At 41.8% G+C, this 18,407-nt stretch overlaps 1 protein-coding gene across 1 annotated transcript in view; it reads right to left on the reverse strand.

Annotated features, from left to right (window-relative positions):
• Positions 1-18,407, reverse strand: part of TTC27 (tetratricopeptide repeat domain 27) — a 630,563-nt gene that overhangs the window by 81,637 nt on the left and 530,519 nt on the right. The window contains exon 15 of the mRNA XM_069769113.1: positions 10,010-10,108. Coding sequence (XP_069625214.1) covers positions 10,010-10,108 — 99 coding nt within the window. The remainder of the gene's footprint in view (positions 1-10,009; positions 10,109-18,407) is intronic.

Consider the following 18,407-nt stretch of genomic DNA (forward strand, 5'->3'; position numbering starts at 1 on the left):
CCGCTATTCTCCGGCCTCTCCCCTCTGTCAATCCCTTCACTGGCTCCCCATTGCCCAGAAACTCCACTACAAAACCCTAACCATGACGTACAAAGCCATCCAGAACCTGTCTCCTCCATACATCTGTGACCTCGTCTCCCGGTACTTACCTACACGCAACCTCCGATCCTCACAAGATCTCCTTCTCTACTCCCCTCTTATCTCCTCTTCCCACAATCGTATACAAGATTTCTCTCTCGTATCACCCCTACTCTGGAACCCTCTACCACAACACATCAGACTCTTGCCTACCATCGAAACCTTCAAAAAGAACCTGAAGACCCACCTCTTCCGACAAGCCTACAACCTGCAGTAACCACCGATCGACCAAACTGCTGCATGACCAGCTCTATCCTCACCTACTGTATTCTCACCCATCCCTTGTAGATTGTGAGCCTTCGTGGGCAGGGTCCTCACTCCTACTGTACCAGTTATGACTTGTATTGTTTAAGATTATTGCACTTGTTTTTATTATATATACCCCTCCTCACATGTAAAGCGCCATGGAATAAATGGCGCTATAACAATAAATAATAATAACTCAGGAAGAGTTCATAAATCAATATTTTGTGGAATAACCATGATTTTAATCACAGCTTTCATGCGTCTTGGCATGCTTTCCATCAGTCTTTCACACTGCTTTTGGGTGACCTTATGCCACTTCTGGTACAAAAATGTAAGCTCTTTTTTGCTTGATGACTTGTGACTATCCATCTTCCTCTTGATTACATTCCAGAGGTTTTCAATGAGCTTCAGGTCTGGAGATTGGGCTGGCCATGACAGGGATTTGATGTGGTGGTCCTTCATCCACACCTTGATTGACCTAGCTGTGTGGCATGGCGCATTGTCCTGCTGGAAAAAAACAGTCCTCAAAGTTGGGGAACATTTCCTGAGCAGAAGGAATCAACTGTTTCCAGGATAACCTTGTATGCGGCTTGATTCATACGTCCTTCACAAAGAATAACCTGCCCAATTCCAGCCTTGCTGAAGCATCCCCAGATCATCACCGATCCTCTACCAAATTTCACAGTGGGTGCAAGACACTATGGCTTGTACGCCTCTCCAAGTCTCCATCTAACCATTAGACGACCAGGTGTTGATCTGGGGATGCTTCAGCAAGGCTGGAATTGGGCAGTTTAATCTTTGCAAAGGACTTATGAATCAAGCTGCATAAAAGGTTATCCTAGAAAAACTGTCGATTCCTTCTGCTCAGGCAATGTTCCCCAACTCTGAGGACTGGTTTTTCCAGCAGGATAATGGGCCATGCCACACAGCAAGGTCAATCAAGGTGTGGATGAAGGACCACCACAAATCCCTGTCATGGCCAGCCCAATCTCCAGACCTGAAGCTCATTGAAAACCTCTGGAATGTAATGAAGAGGATGATAGATAGTCACAAGACATCAAACAAAGAAGAACTGCTTAATTATTTGTACCAGGAGTGGCATAATGTTACCCAAAAGCAGTGTTTCATGAAAGACTGGTGGAAAGCATGCCAAGATGCATGAAAGCTGTGATTAAAAATCATGGTTATTCCACAAAATAATGATTTCTGAACTTTTCCTGAGTTAAAAGATTAGTATTGTTGTTTCTAAGTGATTATGAACTTGTTTTTTTTTGTTTTGCATTATTTGAGGCCTGCAAGCAATGCATTTTTTTGTTGTTATTTTGACCATTTCATTTAATTTTTCAGAAAATAAATACAAAATGTATTGCTTGGAACTTCGGAGACATGTTGTCAGTAGTTTATAGAATAAAAGAACAATTTACATTTTACTCAAAAACATACCAATAAAGAAAATAAATCAGACAAACTGAAAATTTTGCAGTGGTCTCTTAATTTTTTGCCATAGCTGTTCTAAAAATGGTTCCAAAGTTAGATTTCAATATCTGTGTCAAATGTATTAAAAGCTGTGTATCTTCTAATACATTTGTAGAAAGTCACTTCAACTATCCTTTTTCTTACACTGGCATATGAAATGCCAGTCTTGGCAACTGTGTGTCAATGTATTTTTTCTGGTTATTCTCAATGATTTATATTGGTTTATTGGGATTTCTGTACAGGAGCCGAGTCATCACAGATAAACCCTCTATTTAAGAATCAAGTTTACGGTGGGTTCAGCTGCCAAGAAACTGGCAAATATCTGATTTTCCTGGGGAGAAGTGTGGCATGCTGCTTATTTCCTCTGTAAATTTAGTAGTACATGTTGGCCATTCAGATGAATGAGGGTAGATTACACACATAATTCTGGTGTAAACTGCTTTGAAAAGTTGCAATTTCACCCCAGTTTCTCCCAGCTCTGCAAAAATGAGAGGAGTTGGGGCAGGACGTTGGCACGGCAAGCATGTCACGCCACAGTTAGTCTTATCCATGACGAGCTGTGGCGTACACCAGAAATCTTACTATAGTCCCTGACTGGAGTAAGATTGGTAGCGAGGCACACACCACTTGTCACACACTCCTAATTCATTAAGAGGTGTGCTTCTCTTAATCAATTAGGAGCATCTGACTGCAATACATTTCTTCATCGAGACCGGAGGGAAAATCACCGATCTTGATGTATCGGGGCCATATACTATCAAAAGCACTCTCCACTCAAACAGGGCATATAGACAGGGTTTGTCAAGAGTGCACAACCACTTTTATACCTCTATTCTATACAAACTAAAACTAGTCACAGAGACCTTTAATTGATTATGATTCATGGCTTAAAAAAGGTTGTCTGTTGTAAGGGAAGCATACTATGGGCACAGGCCGGATTTCCTTGTGGACAGAACGATACAAAAATGTTGCGCCCTTTGTCAAGTAGGAGGGACGAAACACATTGGGTACATAGTTGTGCTCATGAGGGAAGTGTTCTCTCCGATTCTCTGAGTGCTGATTGGTTCCTGGATTCGGCGTATCTGCATTCCATGTAAAGAACCAGTTGCTTTAAGGAGGGCAGCCGGAGGCGGGAGTGATCGTAAGCTTTCCCTTCAAGAACACACCGGACTCATTGTGTAACAAGGTGTCCTGTGTATTCTTTGATTGCTCCTATCAGATAAATGGGACAACATTTTTGGTGCCATGATGACTTAATCAGAAAAAGGGCCTGCCCGGTGTAAGCTGCCCTTAGAGAAGTACAGTTCGAGGACCGATCCTCCTTAATATTTTTTTACCTTCAGCACTTACCATCATATTTCAAAACTGTGGTTTATTTGGCACAAATCAAAATTGGCAATGAAATTATATTTCTTGGAGGCAGAATTTTGGTATACTACTCAATGTTTAATTAAAGGGGCAGGAAAAGTGCAATAACTACAGAAAGAAGGAAAATAACCATTTCAGACGTTCTGCATGAAAGCCATTTAAATTATTACTTGCAAGGCGTGTGCCCATTGACTACTCCTCACCTTGTGGAGACCTCTAAATGAGGTGGCAAAAGAAGACAATAAAAAGCCCTGTAAATGTCACTTGCAAATGCATTAGCCAGTAATTTAAAGGTGGACTTCGAGGGAACATTTAACATCTCAGATCAGTCAAGTATTACGTTTATGTCATCTTTGGATGAACATCAATAGGATTTGTCTTCTCATGCAATTTACTTCTGAGAACAATTTTATGGCACAAAATCTACATTTGGAATAAAAGGGAAGTGACTTAAGTATTTTTCATTTGTCTACTACAGTAAGAACGGATCACAACCAGAGGTAGCCACACATGACTCTAGCCAGGTGCCGAATCAGAAAACAACAACACATGTAAGAATTTCCACAAGATAAAATAAAGAAATATTACCATAAACGTAGCTAAGACTTTTATAAACATGAAATTAATAAATTATCATACAATGTAGACTGTGAGCTCTCGCGGGCAGGGTCTTCTCTCCTTCTGTACCTGTTTGTGCCTTGTTTTTGCTCATGTTTATTGTATTTGTCTATATTTGCCCCCTTTTCACATGTAAAGTGCCATGGAGTAAATGGCGCTATAAAAAATTTAAAATAATAATAATAATAGGCGTTAACACTGGAAAGAATTCACTATCTATATGACAAAACTGGCTGAAGAACACACAAATGTTTTATTTTTTTTACCAGCATTAGGTCTTGGGGGATTGTATTACAGTAATTAAGAAAATATAGAGTGGAGAGATCTAGAAATCTTTGCTTTGTTAAAAATCACACAGTATTTTTAGACTTTGTGGTGTAGTACATCAACTAATTTATTTTTTTTTTTCCATTGTGAAGTAAATTGCATGAATGAAAAAGCAGAAATCCATTCAATCACCCAGAAAGAATAAATCTAACCAAATGTTTCAGTATACAGTGTGAGGCAGTGACACGTTACAGCTAGGGGGCGCTGTTTGTGCTATCCAGAATGTGCACGGAGGCGTAGTGAGGCCATGAAAGCGTATTGCGGTCACAGGTGTAGCTGTGATTAGAATGGTGAAGCAGTGACTGATTAAAAAGCCCTGTAGTCAGTGTTGTTCTTGGAAGCAGACAGAACAGTTGTCTGCAGAGCACTCCCTGTGTGAAGCAACACAGGGGCAAGAGGAGCCAAAGAAACTGACACCCTGCGTCTTGGGCTGCAATCCAGAGGATAGAGTGCTGTGCACTGCGTGAGTACAGAGACTTGGTACCGGCGTGCGTTCGCCCAGGGAAACTGGACAAAGGGAAGTCCGGTCTGCTTATGGACTGCAAACTAAAGCTGTGTATTGTGTATTTCTAAATGGACTGTGTGAAGTAACACATTAAAGGAACGTTTGGTTTGAACTTGCTTGGGTCACTGCCGTTTCACTGCGTACGGTGCTATCGCTGCATCACAACAGATTCAACTGTAAGGAAGTAGGAACTTGTTGGGTCCCAAAGAGTTGGTTTATTTCTCCTTCACAGGTTAGTTTTTCACATACCAAGTGCCATCTTCATGGATAGCACTTTTACTTATGATAGTCTATAGTTCAGAAGTCCATGATTTTTTTCCGGACCGAGTGGTCTGTGCAAAATTGAAGAGACACGTCTGATGTTGATCTCAGTGTCCGATAAAACTCAGTAATGAATGTCAATGGGTCCAATTTTAACAGACTGATAGGAGAAGGAGGAGAAACATTTTTTTTTCTCATCAGAAAAAAAACTGATGAAACTCTGATGATAATATTATCAGAAACCCTGATGAAATTCAATTCACTCATATGAGAAAATCACCAGTGTGCATGAACCCTTAGGGCTCATTCAAACGTCAGTGATTTTTACAAACACAAAAAAACATAGTGTGTCATCAGTGTTTGGTCAGTATGTCATCAATGTATGGTATCCGAGTGTCATCAGTGTTTGGTTGGTATGTCATCAATGTTTGGTATCCGGGTGTCATCAGTGTTTGGTCAGTGTGTCATCAATGTTTTGTATTAGAGTGTCATCAGTGTTTTGTTGGTATGTCATCAATGTTTGGTATCCGGGTGTCATCAGTGTTTGGTCAGTGTGTCATCAATGTTTTGTATTCGAGTGTCATCAGTGTTTGGCCAGTGTGTCATCAATGTTTTGTATCCGAGTGTCATCAGTGTTTGGTCAGTGTGTCATCAATGTTTTGTATCTGAGTGTCATCAGTGTTTAGCCAGTGTGTCACCAATGTTTTGTATCCGAGTGTCATCAGTGTTTGGTCAGTGTGTCATCAATGTTTTGTATCTGAGTGTCATCAGTGTTTAGCCAGTGTGTCACCAATGTTTTGTATTTGAGTGTCATCAGTGTTTGGTCAGTGTGTCATAAATGTTTTGTATTCGAGTGTCATCAGTGTTTGGCCAGTGTGTCATCAATGTTTTGTATCCGAGTGTCATCAGTGTTTGGTCAGTGTGTCATCAATGTTTTGTATCTGAGTGTCATCAGTGTTTAGCCAGTGTGTCACCAATGTTTTGTATCCGAGTGTCATCAGTGTTTGGTCAGTGTGTCATCAATGTTTTGTATCTGAGTGTCATCAGTGTTTAGCCAGTGTGTCACCAATGTTTTGTATTCGAGTGTCATCAGTGTTTGGTCAGTGTGTCATAAATGTTTTGTATTCGAGTGTCATCAGTGTTTGGCCAGTGTGTCATCAATGTTTTGTATCCGAGTGTCATCAGTGTTTGGTCAGTGTGTCATCAATGTTTTGTATCTGAGTGTCATCAGTGTTTAGCCAGTGTGTCACCAATGTTTTGTATCCGAGTGTCATCAGTGTTTGGTCAGTGTGTCATCAATGTTTTGTATCTGAGTGTCATCAGTGTTTAGCCAGTGTGTCACCAATGTTTTGTATTCGATTGTCATCAGTGTTTGGTCAGTGTGTCACCAATGTTTTGTATCCGGGTGTCATCAGTGTTTGGTCAGTGTGTCATCAGTGTTTGGTCAGTGTGTCATAAATGTTTTGTATTAGAGTGTCATCAGTGTTTGGTCGGTATGTCATCAATGTTTGGTATCCGGGTGTCATCAGTGTTTGGTCAGTGTGTCATCAATGTTTTGTATTGGAGTGTCATCAGTGTTTGGTCAGTGTGTCATAAATGTTTTGTATCGGAGTGTTATCAGTGTTTGGTCAGTGTGTCATAAATGTTTTGTTTTAGAGTGTCATCAGTGTTTGGTCGGTATGTCATCAATGTTTGGTATCCGGGTGTCATCAGTGTTTGGTCTATATGTCATCAATGTTTGGTATCCGGGTGTCATCAGTGTTTGGTCAGTGTGTCATCAGAGCTTTGTATCCGAGTGTCATCAGTGTTTGGTCAGTGTGTCATCAATGTTTTGTATTCGAGTGTCATCAGTGTTTGGCCAGTGTGTCATCAATGTTTTGTATCCGAGTGTCATCAGTGTTTGGCCAGTGTGTCACCAATGTTTTGTATTCGAGTGTCATCAGTGTTTGGTCAGTGTGTCATAAATGTTTTGTATTCGAGTGTCATCAGTGTTTGGCCAGTGTGTCATCAATGTTTTGTATCCGAGTGTCATCAGTGTTTTGTCAGTGTGTCATCAATGTTTTGTATCTGAGTGTCATCAGTGTTTAGCCAGTGTGTCACCAATGTTTTGTATCCGAGTGTCATCAGTGTTTGGTCAGTGTGTCATCAATGTTTTGTATCTGAGTGTCATCAGTGTTTAGCCAGTGTGTCACCAATGTTTTGTATTCGAGTGTCATCAGTGTTTGGTCAGTGTGTCACCAATGTTTTGTATCCGGGTGTCATCAGTGTTTGGTCAGTGTGTCATCAGTGTTTGGTCAGTGTGTCATAAATGTTTTGTATTAGAGTGTCATCAGTGTTTGGTCGGTATGTCATCAATGTTTGGTATCCGGGTGTCATCAGTGTTTGGTCAGTATGTCATAAATGTTTTGTATTAGAGTGTCATCAGTGTTTGGTCGGTATGTCATCAATGTTTGGTATCCGGGTGTCATCAGTGTTTGGTCAGTGTGTCATCAATGTTTTGTATTGGAGTGTCATCAGTGTTTGGTCAGTGTGTCATAAATGTTTTGTACCGGAGTGTTATCAGTGTTTGGTCAGTGTGTCATCAATGTTTTGTATCAGAATGTCATCAGTGTTTGGTCAGTATGTCATCAATGTTTGGTATCCGAGTGTCATCAGTGTTTGGTCGATATGTCATCAATGTTTGGTATCCGGGTGTCATCAGTGTTTGGTCAGTGTGTCATCAGTGCTTTGTATCCGAGTGTCATCAGTGTTTGGTCAGTGTGTCATCAATGCTTTGTATCTGAGTGTCATCAGTGTTTGGCCAGTGTGTCACCAATGTTTTGTATTCGAGTGTCACCAGTGTTTGGTCAGTGTGTCATAAATGTTTTGTATTCGAGTGTCATCAGTGTTTGGCCAGTGTGTCATCAATGTTTTGTATCCGAGTGTCATCAGTGTTTGGTCAGTGTGTCATCAATGTTTTGTATCTGAGTGTCATCAGTGTTTAGCCAGTGTGTCACCAATGTTTTGTATTCGAGTGTCATCAGTGTTTGGTCAGTGTGTCACCAATGTTTTGTATCCGAGTGTCATCAGTGTTTGGTCAGTGTGTCACCAATGTTTTGTATTCGAGTGTCATCAGTGTTTGGCCAGTGTGTCATCAATGTTTTGTATCCGAGTGTCATCAGTGTTTGGTCAGTGTGTCATCAATGTTTTGTATCCGAGTGTCATCAGTGCTTGGTCAGTGTGTCATCAGTGTTTTGCATCCGAGTGTCACCAGTGTTTCATCAGTGATTTTCAAGTATGGAAAAATAATGTAGCAAATCACAAAAGGTTCTCCTATCCTTTGTAATGCTTATCATGGACAGCAAGCAGACTGTACTCTGATGTCATCCATGTGCTGTGATTTTCACAGACCCAGACTTGCATTGGTAGTTTTCAATCCTGCTGCCGATAAAAATTGGACCCATGAACAGCCGCATGGGCTCTATCGGGATACATGCAACATGGACGTCTGAGTGAGGCCGAAGTTAGAAACACTGGTTTGCTGCCATACTCATTCTATCTAGAAGAAATATGGACTATAGACAAGTGCCAGCTGGGTTGTGATAGAGAAAATAAAGCTACTATAATGTTTAAGCTGCCAATACTACTTATCTTTCTTAGTAATTATGTGCTTCTTAGTATATATTCGCACAGAGATGTCTTGTCTATAGCTGAAGGACAAATGCTGGCTTGACTATCAGTATGGGAGCAGAGTGCGGATTGTTTGGATGGAAAAATGATTATTGAAATCCTGGCAAATGTTTATACAAACCTGATGCTTTGTAATGTGCGATATTCCTTTGGTTTGGGCTCGTGCAGAGGACCCATGACTGACAGAATTTAGATTTTTCTCCACCCTCTAATGGGGCAGCGAGACCTATATCACTACAGCGTTTGGTCTTCACACGCATATTTCTTTTACCTCTTATCATATCATTTTTAGTTGTACCTTTTATTCTAAACAAACTTCCTTTTTATTCAAATCACCTATGAAGTCTGGATTATTGCAGGAGTGCACATTCTCGTATCATTCACACAAGACTTCACAGATATTTAGTTTATGGCGGAATGAAAAGAGAAATTATTTATTGAAGCAAAATTCATATTCAGAATTTTTATTTCTTAAAGTACTCAATATTAGAATACTAGACACCATAATGTCACCTAGTATTTCAGTACTTTGTATATCAAGGAAAGATACAAAGAAACTATCATGGACATTAGACAAACATCGGGCAAACGATTATTTGGCCAATGGCTATCTCTCGCCTCCCCCATACATACGAGAACACTTGGCTCAGCTGAATGATTCTGTTTCCACTATGAGAGAGTCGAAGAATGTTCCCCAGCCAGATCCTTCTCTGTCTTGACTATATAGATTTTCAGTCGATAAAGCCATCAACAGTGGTTTTGGGCAACACTATCAGCCCCATGTGACAGCATCCTAAAATGACTCCAATTCGCCCTGTAAGGCAAAACAAAATCTTTTGTTATACTAACCTACGGGGCGGACTGATGCGATGGACATCTCTGGTCTTCATCCTCCTCTCTTCTTGCGATGCCATCCTCCTTCTCTGCTTTGTGTGGATGGCGCGTCCTACGTCAGCCAGAGTGTTGCTTTGATCTTCTGTGTATGCGCACATCTCTCTGCCCTGCCGTGGGCAGAGCAAACCACTGTAATGCGTATGTGCTGGCACTGTTTGGATTTCCCCGTGCATGCACAAAATAGTACTTTGCTCTGTCTTCAACAGCGCAGAGAGATGTGCGCCGGCACAGGAGCGCAAAGGGGAAAAATGTGGATGACGTAGGAGGGTAGTTTTTAACATTACGTATGGTTTTTTTTTGCCTTACAGGGTGAATTGGAGTCATATATACAGCATTTTAGAATGCTGTCACATGGGGCTGAAAGGTGCTGGCCATGGGTTTTATGGGAAAAACCTGGTAACAGATTCCCTATAAGGTTTGGCAGCTCTATAGAAATTAAAAGGAAATGTCAGAAGGTAAGTTTTGGATCGATCTCCACTTTAAGTATATGTAAAACGATTTACTTACATCGGGCTCTAGAGACACACAACGCTGAAACGCTCTTGCAGCACCTTCATAGCCCTGTACGGTGATATAGGCACAACCCAATGAAAACCATACTCCAAGCTGGAAAAGCCAAATAGGAAAAATTAATGATAAAGACAAGAAGGGCATTCTAGTCAAGAATTTTTTCATTCGGAACTACATATATTTTAGACATTGGGAAGTTAAATTATGATTGGAAACAGGAACAAATGTGATAAATAAGTTGTGTAGAGTGCTGTATAGTATCAGTGGCAGTGGATAAATCTTGATGATGGAATACCAATAGAGATTGGAAAAAAATGAATAAAACACAGATGATGACTTTTCTGGATGCAGAATAGTATAAAATAATATAAAATATAATGGCATTTCATATTGTAAGCCGCCAGCAGGAAATTGTTGTAGGTGTAATAATAATAATATTAGCAAATTCCTCCAATTAGAAATGTAGTGTAGTTCTAACTCACTATGTCTCTTACCCCATGTGCAGAGCAGTGCAGTGGCTTATGTATCTAAGGTTACATGGTTAGTTGTTGTCACCATGGATATCTAAGCTACTACAATGCCCTGCACATGGGGTAACCGACATAGTGAACCAGATCTATACTACATTTCTAATTAGAGGTATTTGCTAATATTATTATTCATTAAAAATCCACATCAGAATGGTTATATACTCATTTTTGAACGTTTGTGGTCAACAAGAAAGTGAAAGTTTAGCATGAGTCCAGTAAGTCCTGGGCCTTTGATTGACAAACTGTACGTGCCAGTCAATGATTACATATCACTACGAAAAAAATATAAATTATGAAAACACCTTCATTGGGTTCACAGACCGAAAATACCCTAGTGAATGAGGAGTTGTCAGGATTTATAGCAGAGAACTCAACCATGATTGCTCTGACACACTGACTGCTGGATTAAGTGGGAACCTGCTGTAGCTATTTGCTCTGAAATAGTATCCGTCATTTCCAGCAATCTGTCATTACGAGCGCTTGCAGCCGTGCATTATAAGCAGAATCTCTTCTGCGGCCAGCGCGGAGGATGTGCATAACTGATGCATTTCAGGCAGTAACTTTTGCTGCTTGAAATGAGAGTATTAAACACAAATATCAAATATTCATATTGAAAACAATATTTTATAGAAGTCTGCATATAATGTACTAACTTTCACAAAACATATTTTGTTCCTACATACTACAATACAAAAGTAGAAAAATTGGAGTCAAAAAGAATAGTTTGAAAAGCACAAAAGTAGAAAATAGACACACACAAAATTCAAATGGGTATCTAGAACATGAAGGACACAGGTAAAGAGTCCAGAATACCACACTGATGAAAACACAATAAAGTCCGACCAGAGAAATCAAGTTCTTTAGGCTAAAGAACCATATAGTAATATGCGTACACCCTAAAGAGCAACTGGTCAATTGGGTCAGCCAAAGATTGATTCTCACCCATACTGGTCACAGAGTGGAAGCGGACTGCCAGCCCCTAAGCGCGTTTCGCGTCGGCTTCTTCGGGGGGGGGGAGGGGGTTTGGGGGCAAGTTCTATCATATATGTAACTATAAGGAAAGTCACAGCTCAGACAAAAATGATAAATTGGAAGTAACTACCAACAAACAGTTAAATGACAAAAAAGCTAAGATGGTAATAAACTAACAGTAACATACCAATGTGACATAGGAATCAGTGTGAATTCATAGAACTATTTAGAACATAGAACAAATTCACTAAGGTATAAGACAAAGGAAAAGTCTTTCCTTACAAAGACAGGTCATCAAATATATTTACATAACCTCTCAACATGTACAGTGATTGACAGAACACATGTGCAAGACATCTAACAAAAATCAACCTGAGTGAGACACAAGCTATTATTTCTGAATGCACAGGTTGTGTACATAGCTATCAAAATTTACACATATTGATTTGTAGGTCATTGGGTATGTGCACACGTCAGGATTTCTTGCAGAAATTTTCCTGACAAAAACCGGACATTTCTTCCAGAAATCCGCATGCTTTTTTACCGCGATTTTACAGCGTTTTTGGTGTGTTTTTTCCCAAATGCATAGAATTGCGGGAAAAACACAGAAAATCCGCAAAAATAATGAACATGCTCATTTTTATACCGCGATGCGTTTTTTTCACGGAAAAAAACGCATCCATGTGCACAAAACATGCAGAATGCATTCTAAATGATAGAATGCATAATGTATGCGTTTTTAATGAGTTTTTATAGCGTTTTTTAGCGTGAAAAAACACGAAAAAACCTGAACGTGGGCACATAGCCTAAGACTGTCATTTGCCACATATTATTGTGAACTAGATAAGAGAACTAAAGGTACACTGATCAAATTTGCAGACTATGCAAAGCTAGGAGGGCAGAGAAAGTTAAGGTACCGTCACATTAAGCGACGCTGCAGCGATATAGGCAACGATACCGATCGCTGCAGCGTCGCTGTTTTGTCGCTGTGTGGTCGCTGGAGAGCTGTCACACAGACAGCTCTCCAGCTACCAACGATGCCGAAGTCCCCTGGTAACCAGGGTAAACATCGGGTTACTAAGCGCAGGGCCGCACTTAGTAACCCGATGTTTACCCTGGTTACCAACCATTGTAAATGTAAAAAAAAAACAAACAGTACATACTTACATTCTGGTGTCTGTCCCCCGGCGTCAGCTTCCCTGCACTGTGTCAGCGCCGGCCGATGCTCACAGTCAGCCCTGCGCTTAGTAACCCGATGTTTACCCTGGTTACCAGTGAACACATCGCTGGATCGGCGTCACACGCCAATTCAGCGATGTCTGCGGGAGATCCAGCGACAAAATAAAGTTCTGGCCTTTCTGCTCCGACCAACGATGTTACAGCAGGATCCAGATCGCTGCTGCGTGTCAAACACAACGATATCACTATCTAGGACGCTGCAACGTCACGGATCGCTAGCAATATCGTTGTTAAGTTGTTCAGTGTGAAGGTACCTTTAGAGAAGACAGAGAAAGGATTCAGAAGAATCTAGATAAGATTGAACAATGGGCAGCAACTAATAGAATGGTCGGGGAGAAATGCACAAAGGCTGCACATGAGTGTAATTATCCCCCTTTACGCCTCTTTGGTCAGGCGTCATCTAGAATACTGTGTCCAGTTCTGGGCACCACATTTAAAAAAAAAAAGGCTTTGAAAAAATGGAGCAAGTTCAGAGAAGAGCTACCAGGATGGTGAGCGGACTGCAAACTATGTCTGCTAGGAATGGTTAAAGGATCTGGGAATGTTTAGCTTGCAAAAAAGGCTAAGAGGAGACTTGATAGCTTTCTGCAAATATCTGAAGGGATGTCACAGTGTAGAGGGATCATCCTTATTCTCATTTGCAAATGGAAACACGAGAAGCAATGGAATGAAACTGAAAGGGAGAAGACACAGATTAGATATTAGAAAAAACGTTTTGACAGTGAGGGTGATCAATGAGTGGAGCAGGCTGCCACGAGAGGCGGCGAGTTCTCCTTCAATGGAAGTCTTCAAACAGAGGATGGTCAGACATCTGTCTGAGATGGTTTAATGAATCCTGCACTGAGCAGGGGGTTGGAACCGATGACCCAGGAGGTCCTTTCCAACTCTAACATTCTATGATTCTATTGTAATATCTGAATCATGTGAATTTTTACCCAATACTGAAGGTAAACTTATGGTATTCGTAAGTGGTGTCCTTGGAGAACTCTTGGATCTTACTGGTGACCTGTCTACTCCAGCAGAAGCTAAGTCCCCGATAGTTTATTATTTGTTCATTGTTTTCTTGTCCAGCTTGCGATCATGATTTTTCCTTGCTAGTTAGCTCTTAGGCTGTGAAGAGGCGTCTAGGGAGAGTCAGGAACGCTCCACGGCTATTTCTAGTGTGTGTGATAGGATTAGGGGTTGCGGTCAGCAGAGCTCCCACTTTCCAGAGCTTGTCCTTTGTTAGTTTAACAATCAGGTCTTTTCGGGTGCTCCTAACCACCAGGTCCATAACAGTACAGCTGGCCCAAAGTATTATTGCATCTCAATAGAGGGATAAGAGAAGTTCTGAGACATTTTTTTTTTCTCTGCAGCGTGTTTTGTCTTTCTTTTCCCCTTAACCTCTGGGTGGTTCAGGACACAGGTGTAGATATGGACATTCAAGGTCTGTCCTCTTGTGTGGATCATCTCACTGCAAGGGTACAAAACATTCAAGATTTTGTGGTTCAGAATCCGATGTTAGAGCCTAGAATTCCTATTCCTGATTTGTTTTCTGGGGATAGATCTAGGTTCCTGAATTTCAAAAATAATTGTAAACTGTTTCTTGCTTTGAAACCCCGCTCCTCTGGTGACCCCGTTCAACAAGTAAAAATCATTATTTCTTTGTTGCGTGGTGACCCTCAAGACTGGGCATTTTCCCTTGCGCCAGGAGATCCTGCATTGCGTGATGTAGATGCATTTTTTCTGGCGCTTGGATTGCTTTATGATGAACCAAATTCAGTGGATCAGGCAGAGAAAATCTTGCTGGCTTTGCGTCAGGGTCGGGATGAGGCGGAGGTATATTGTCAGAAGTTTAGAAAGTGGTCTGTGCTTACTCAGTGGAATGAGTGTGCCCTGGCGGCAATTTTCAGAAAGGGTCTTTCTGAAGCCCTTAAGGATGTCATGGTGGGATTTCGCACACCTGCTGGTCTGAATGAGTCTATGTCCTTGGCCATTCAGATCGATCGGCGCTTGCGGGAGCGCAAAGCTGTGCACCATTTGGCGGTATTCTCTGAGCATAGGCCTGAGCCTATGCAATGTGATAGGACTTTGAACAGAGCTGAACGGCAAGAACACAGACGTCGGAATGGGCTGTGTTTTTACTGTGGTGATTCCACTCATGCTATCTCCGATTGTCCTAAGCGCACTAAGCGGTTCGCTAGGTCTGCCACCATTGGTACGGTACAGTCTAAATTTCTTTTGTCCGTTACTCTGATTTGCTCTTTGTCGTCCTACTCTGTTATGGCATTTGTGGATTCAGGCGCTGCCCTGAATTTGATGGACTTGGAGTTTGCCAGGCGCTGTGGTTTTTTCTTGGAGCCTTTGCAGTGTCCTATTCCATTGAGAGGAATTGATGCTACGCCTTTGGCCAAGAATAAGCCTCAGTACTGGACTCAATTGACCATGTGCATGGCTCCTGCACATCAGGAGGATATTCGCTTTTTGGTGTTGCATAATCTGCATGATGTGGTCGTTTTGGGGTTGCCATGGCTACAGGTCCATAATCCAGTTTTGGATTGGAAATCTATGTCTGTGTCCAGCTGGGGTTGTCAAGGGGTACATGGTGATGTTCCATTGTTGTCAATTTCGCCTTCCACTCCTTCTGAAGTCCCTGAATTTTTGTCGGATTACCGGGATGTATTTGATGAGCCCAAATCCAGTGCCCTACCTCCCCATAGGGATTGCGATTGTGCTATTAATTTGATTCCTGGTAGTAAGTTTCCTAAGGGCCGACTGTTTAATTTATCTGTGCCAGAGCACGCCGCTATGCGAAGTTATATAAAGGAATCCTTGGAGAAAGGTCATATTCGCCCGTTGTCATCACCGTTGGGAGCAGGGTTCTTTTTTGTGGCCAAGAAGGATGGTTCTTTGAGACCTTGTATTGATTACCGCCTTCTTAATAAGATCACAGTCAAATTTCAGTACCCTTTGCCGCTGCTGTCTGATTTGTTTGCTCGGATTAAGGGGGCTAGTTGGTTCACCAAGATAGATCTTCGAGGGGCGTATAATCTTGTGCGTATTAAACAGGGCGATGAATGGAAAACAGCATTTAATACGCCCGAGCGCCATTTTGAGTACCTGGTTATGCCATTCGGGCTTTCTAATGCTCCATCTGTATTTCAGTCCTTTATGCATGACATCTTCCGAGAGTACCTGGATAGATTCATGATTGTATATTTGGATGATATTTTGGTCTTTTCGGATGATTGGGAGTCTCATGTAAAGCAGGTCAGAATGGTGTTCCAGGTCCTTCGTGCGAATTCCTTGTTTTTGAAGGGGTCAAAGTGCCTCTTTGGAGTTCAGAAGGTTTCATTTTTGGGTTTCATTTTTTCCCCTTCTACTATTGAGATGGACCCTGTTAAAGTTCAGGCCATTTATGATTGGACTCAGCCGACATCTGTGAAGAGCCTGCAGAAGTTCCTGGGCTTTGCTAATTTTTACCGTCGCTTCATCGCTAATTTTTCTAGTGTTGCTAAACCGTTGACTGATTTGACCAAGAAAGGTGCTGATGTGGTCAATTGGTCCTCTGCGGCTGTAGAGGCTTTTCAGGAGTTGAAGCGTTATTTTTCTTCTGCCCCTGTGTTGTGTCAGCCAGATGTTTCGCTCCCGTTTCAGGTCGAGGTTGATGCTTCTGAGATTGGAGCAGGGGCTGTTTTGTCGCAAAGAAGTTCTGATGGCTCGGTGATGAAACCATGTGCCTTCTTTTCTAGAAAGTTCTCGCCTGCTGAGCGCAATTATGATGTTGGCAATCGAGTGTTGTTGGCCATGAAGTGGGCATTCGAGGAGTGGAGACATTGGCTTGAAGGAGCCAAGCATCGCATGGTGGTTTTGACGGATCACAAGAATTTGACTTATCTCGAGTCTGCCAAACGGTTGAATCCTAGACAGGCTCGATGGTCGCTGTTTTTCTCCCGTTTTGATTTTGTGGTTTCGTACCTTCCGGGCTCTAAGAATGTGAAGGCTGATGCCCTGTCAAGGAGTTTTGTGCCGGACTCTCCGGGTGTTCCTGAGCCGGCGGGTATTCTCAAAGAGGGGGTAATTTTGTCTGCCATCTCCCCTGATTTGCGGCGGGTGCTGCAGAAGTTTCAGGCTGATAGACCTGACCGTTGTCCAGCGGAGAAACTGTTTGTCCCTGATAGATGGACTAGTAGAGTTATCTCTGAGGTTCATTGTTCGGTGTTGGCTGGTCATCCTGGAATCTTTGGTACCAGAGATTTGGTGGCTAGATCCTTTTGGTGGCCTTCTTTGTCACGGGATGTGTGTTCTTTTGTGCAGTCCTGTGGGATTTGTGCTCGGGCTAAGCCCTGCTGTTCTCGTGCCAGTGGGTTGCTTTTGCCCTTGCCAGTCCCGAAGAGGCCCTGGACGCATATTTCCATGGATTTTATTTCAGATCTCCCTGTCTCTCAGAGGATGTCGGTCATTTGGGTGGTTTGTGATCGCTTCTCTAAGATGGTCCATTTGGTACCCTTGTCTAAATTGCCTTCTTCCTCTTATTTGGTGCCTCCCTTTGCTGAAACCTGTTTCATTTCTGTGTTTGTGACTTTCATCTTAACTCACAGTCAATATATGTGGGGGGCTTCCTTTACCTTTGGGGAATTTCTCTGAGGCAAGGTAGGCTTTATTTTCTATCTCTAGGGCTAGTTAGCTCTTAGGCTGTGAAAAGGCGTCTAGGGAGAGTCAGGAACGCTCCACGGCTTTTTCTAGTGTGTGTGATAGGATTAGGGGTTGCGGTCAGCAGAGCTCCCACTTCCCAGAGCTTGTCCTTTGTTAGTTTAACAATCAGGTCTTTTCGGGTGCTCCTAACCACCAGGTCCATAACAGATACCTATTATTCTCTCCATGATAAACTTCCTTTCATCAAAAAATCTACAATAGACAGTTTGGCACCAGTGGAAAGTTATGAATATTGGAGTTTGTATAGATCCAATATTGATGAGACATGCATTTTCAACTTCAGGACTAATCGGGGAAGAGAATGCATATTTTCTCATTACTGTGACACCTGCCTATAATCCAAGTCAATAGTGGTCAAATCGCTGACACCAGCTATGTCCTGTTTATTATCTATGGAAAGATAAAATACCAATAAAAAATATGGCGGTGATCATGAACGTCTGTAATCTTCAAAGGCAAAAATATCTCATAAGTGGGGAATTTCATAAAATCATGAAGGGCTGAGAACATCTAACAACCTGACTCACATGAGGACACCAAGTGGGGGGCGTGTGGGTGTAACTCAGATGCTGATAAAAGGACAAGGCAAATTTTGATCAGTGTTCAATTTTAAGGAAGTATATATCAGTGTAGGCTTAATCCATGTTAATCAGACATTTTCAATTGAATTGTTTCCATGCGCTAGCTGAGCCATCTCTGTGACCAGCATAGTAAGTTTCTCTGTTAATCCATTTTATTTTATGTGACTGTATATACTGTATTGTTGTGTCCCCTTTGTAAAATCTTGGGTACATTTTTATAAACACTGCATGTTGTTCCTGATTAAATATCAACTTTTCTAGTTCTTTTCCTTTTGTTCTGTAAACCACATCCTGAAGCCGTATGCTACCTGTCAGGTGTCCAAATGGCCTGTATAAATGACTGGTGGTGACAGCGAGTAGTTCTTGGGTTATCGTGGG

The sequence above is a fragment of the Ranitomeya imitator genome, chromosome 5 (genome assembly GCF_032444005.1).
Source record: "Ranitomeya imitator isolate aRanImi1 chromosome 5, aRanImi1.pri, whole genome shotgun sequence".
Classification (NCBI taxonomy): domain Eukaryota; kingdom Metazoa; phylum Chordata; class Amphibia; order Anura; family Dendrobatidae; genus Ranitomeya; species Ranitomeya imitator.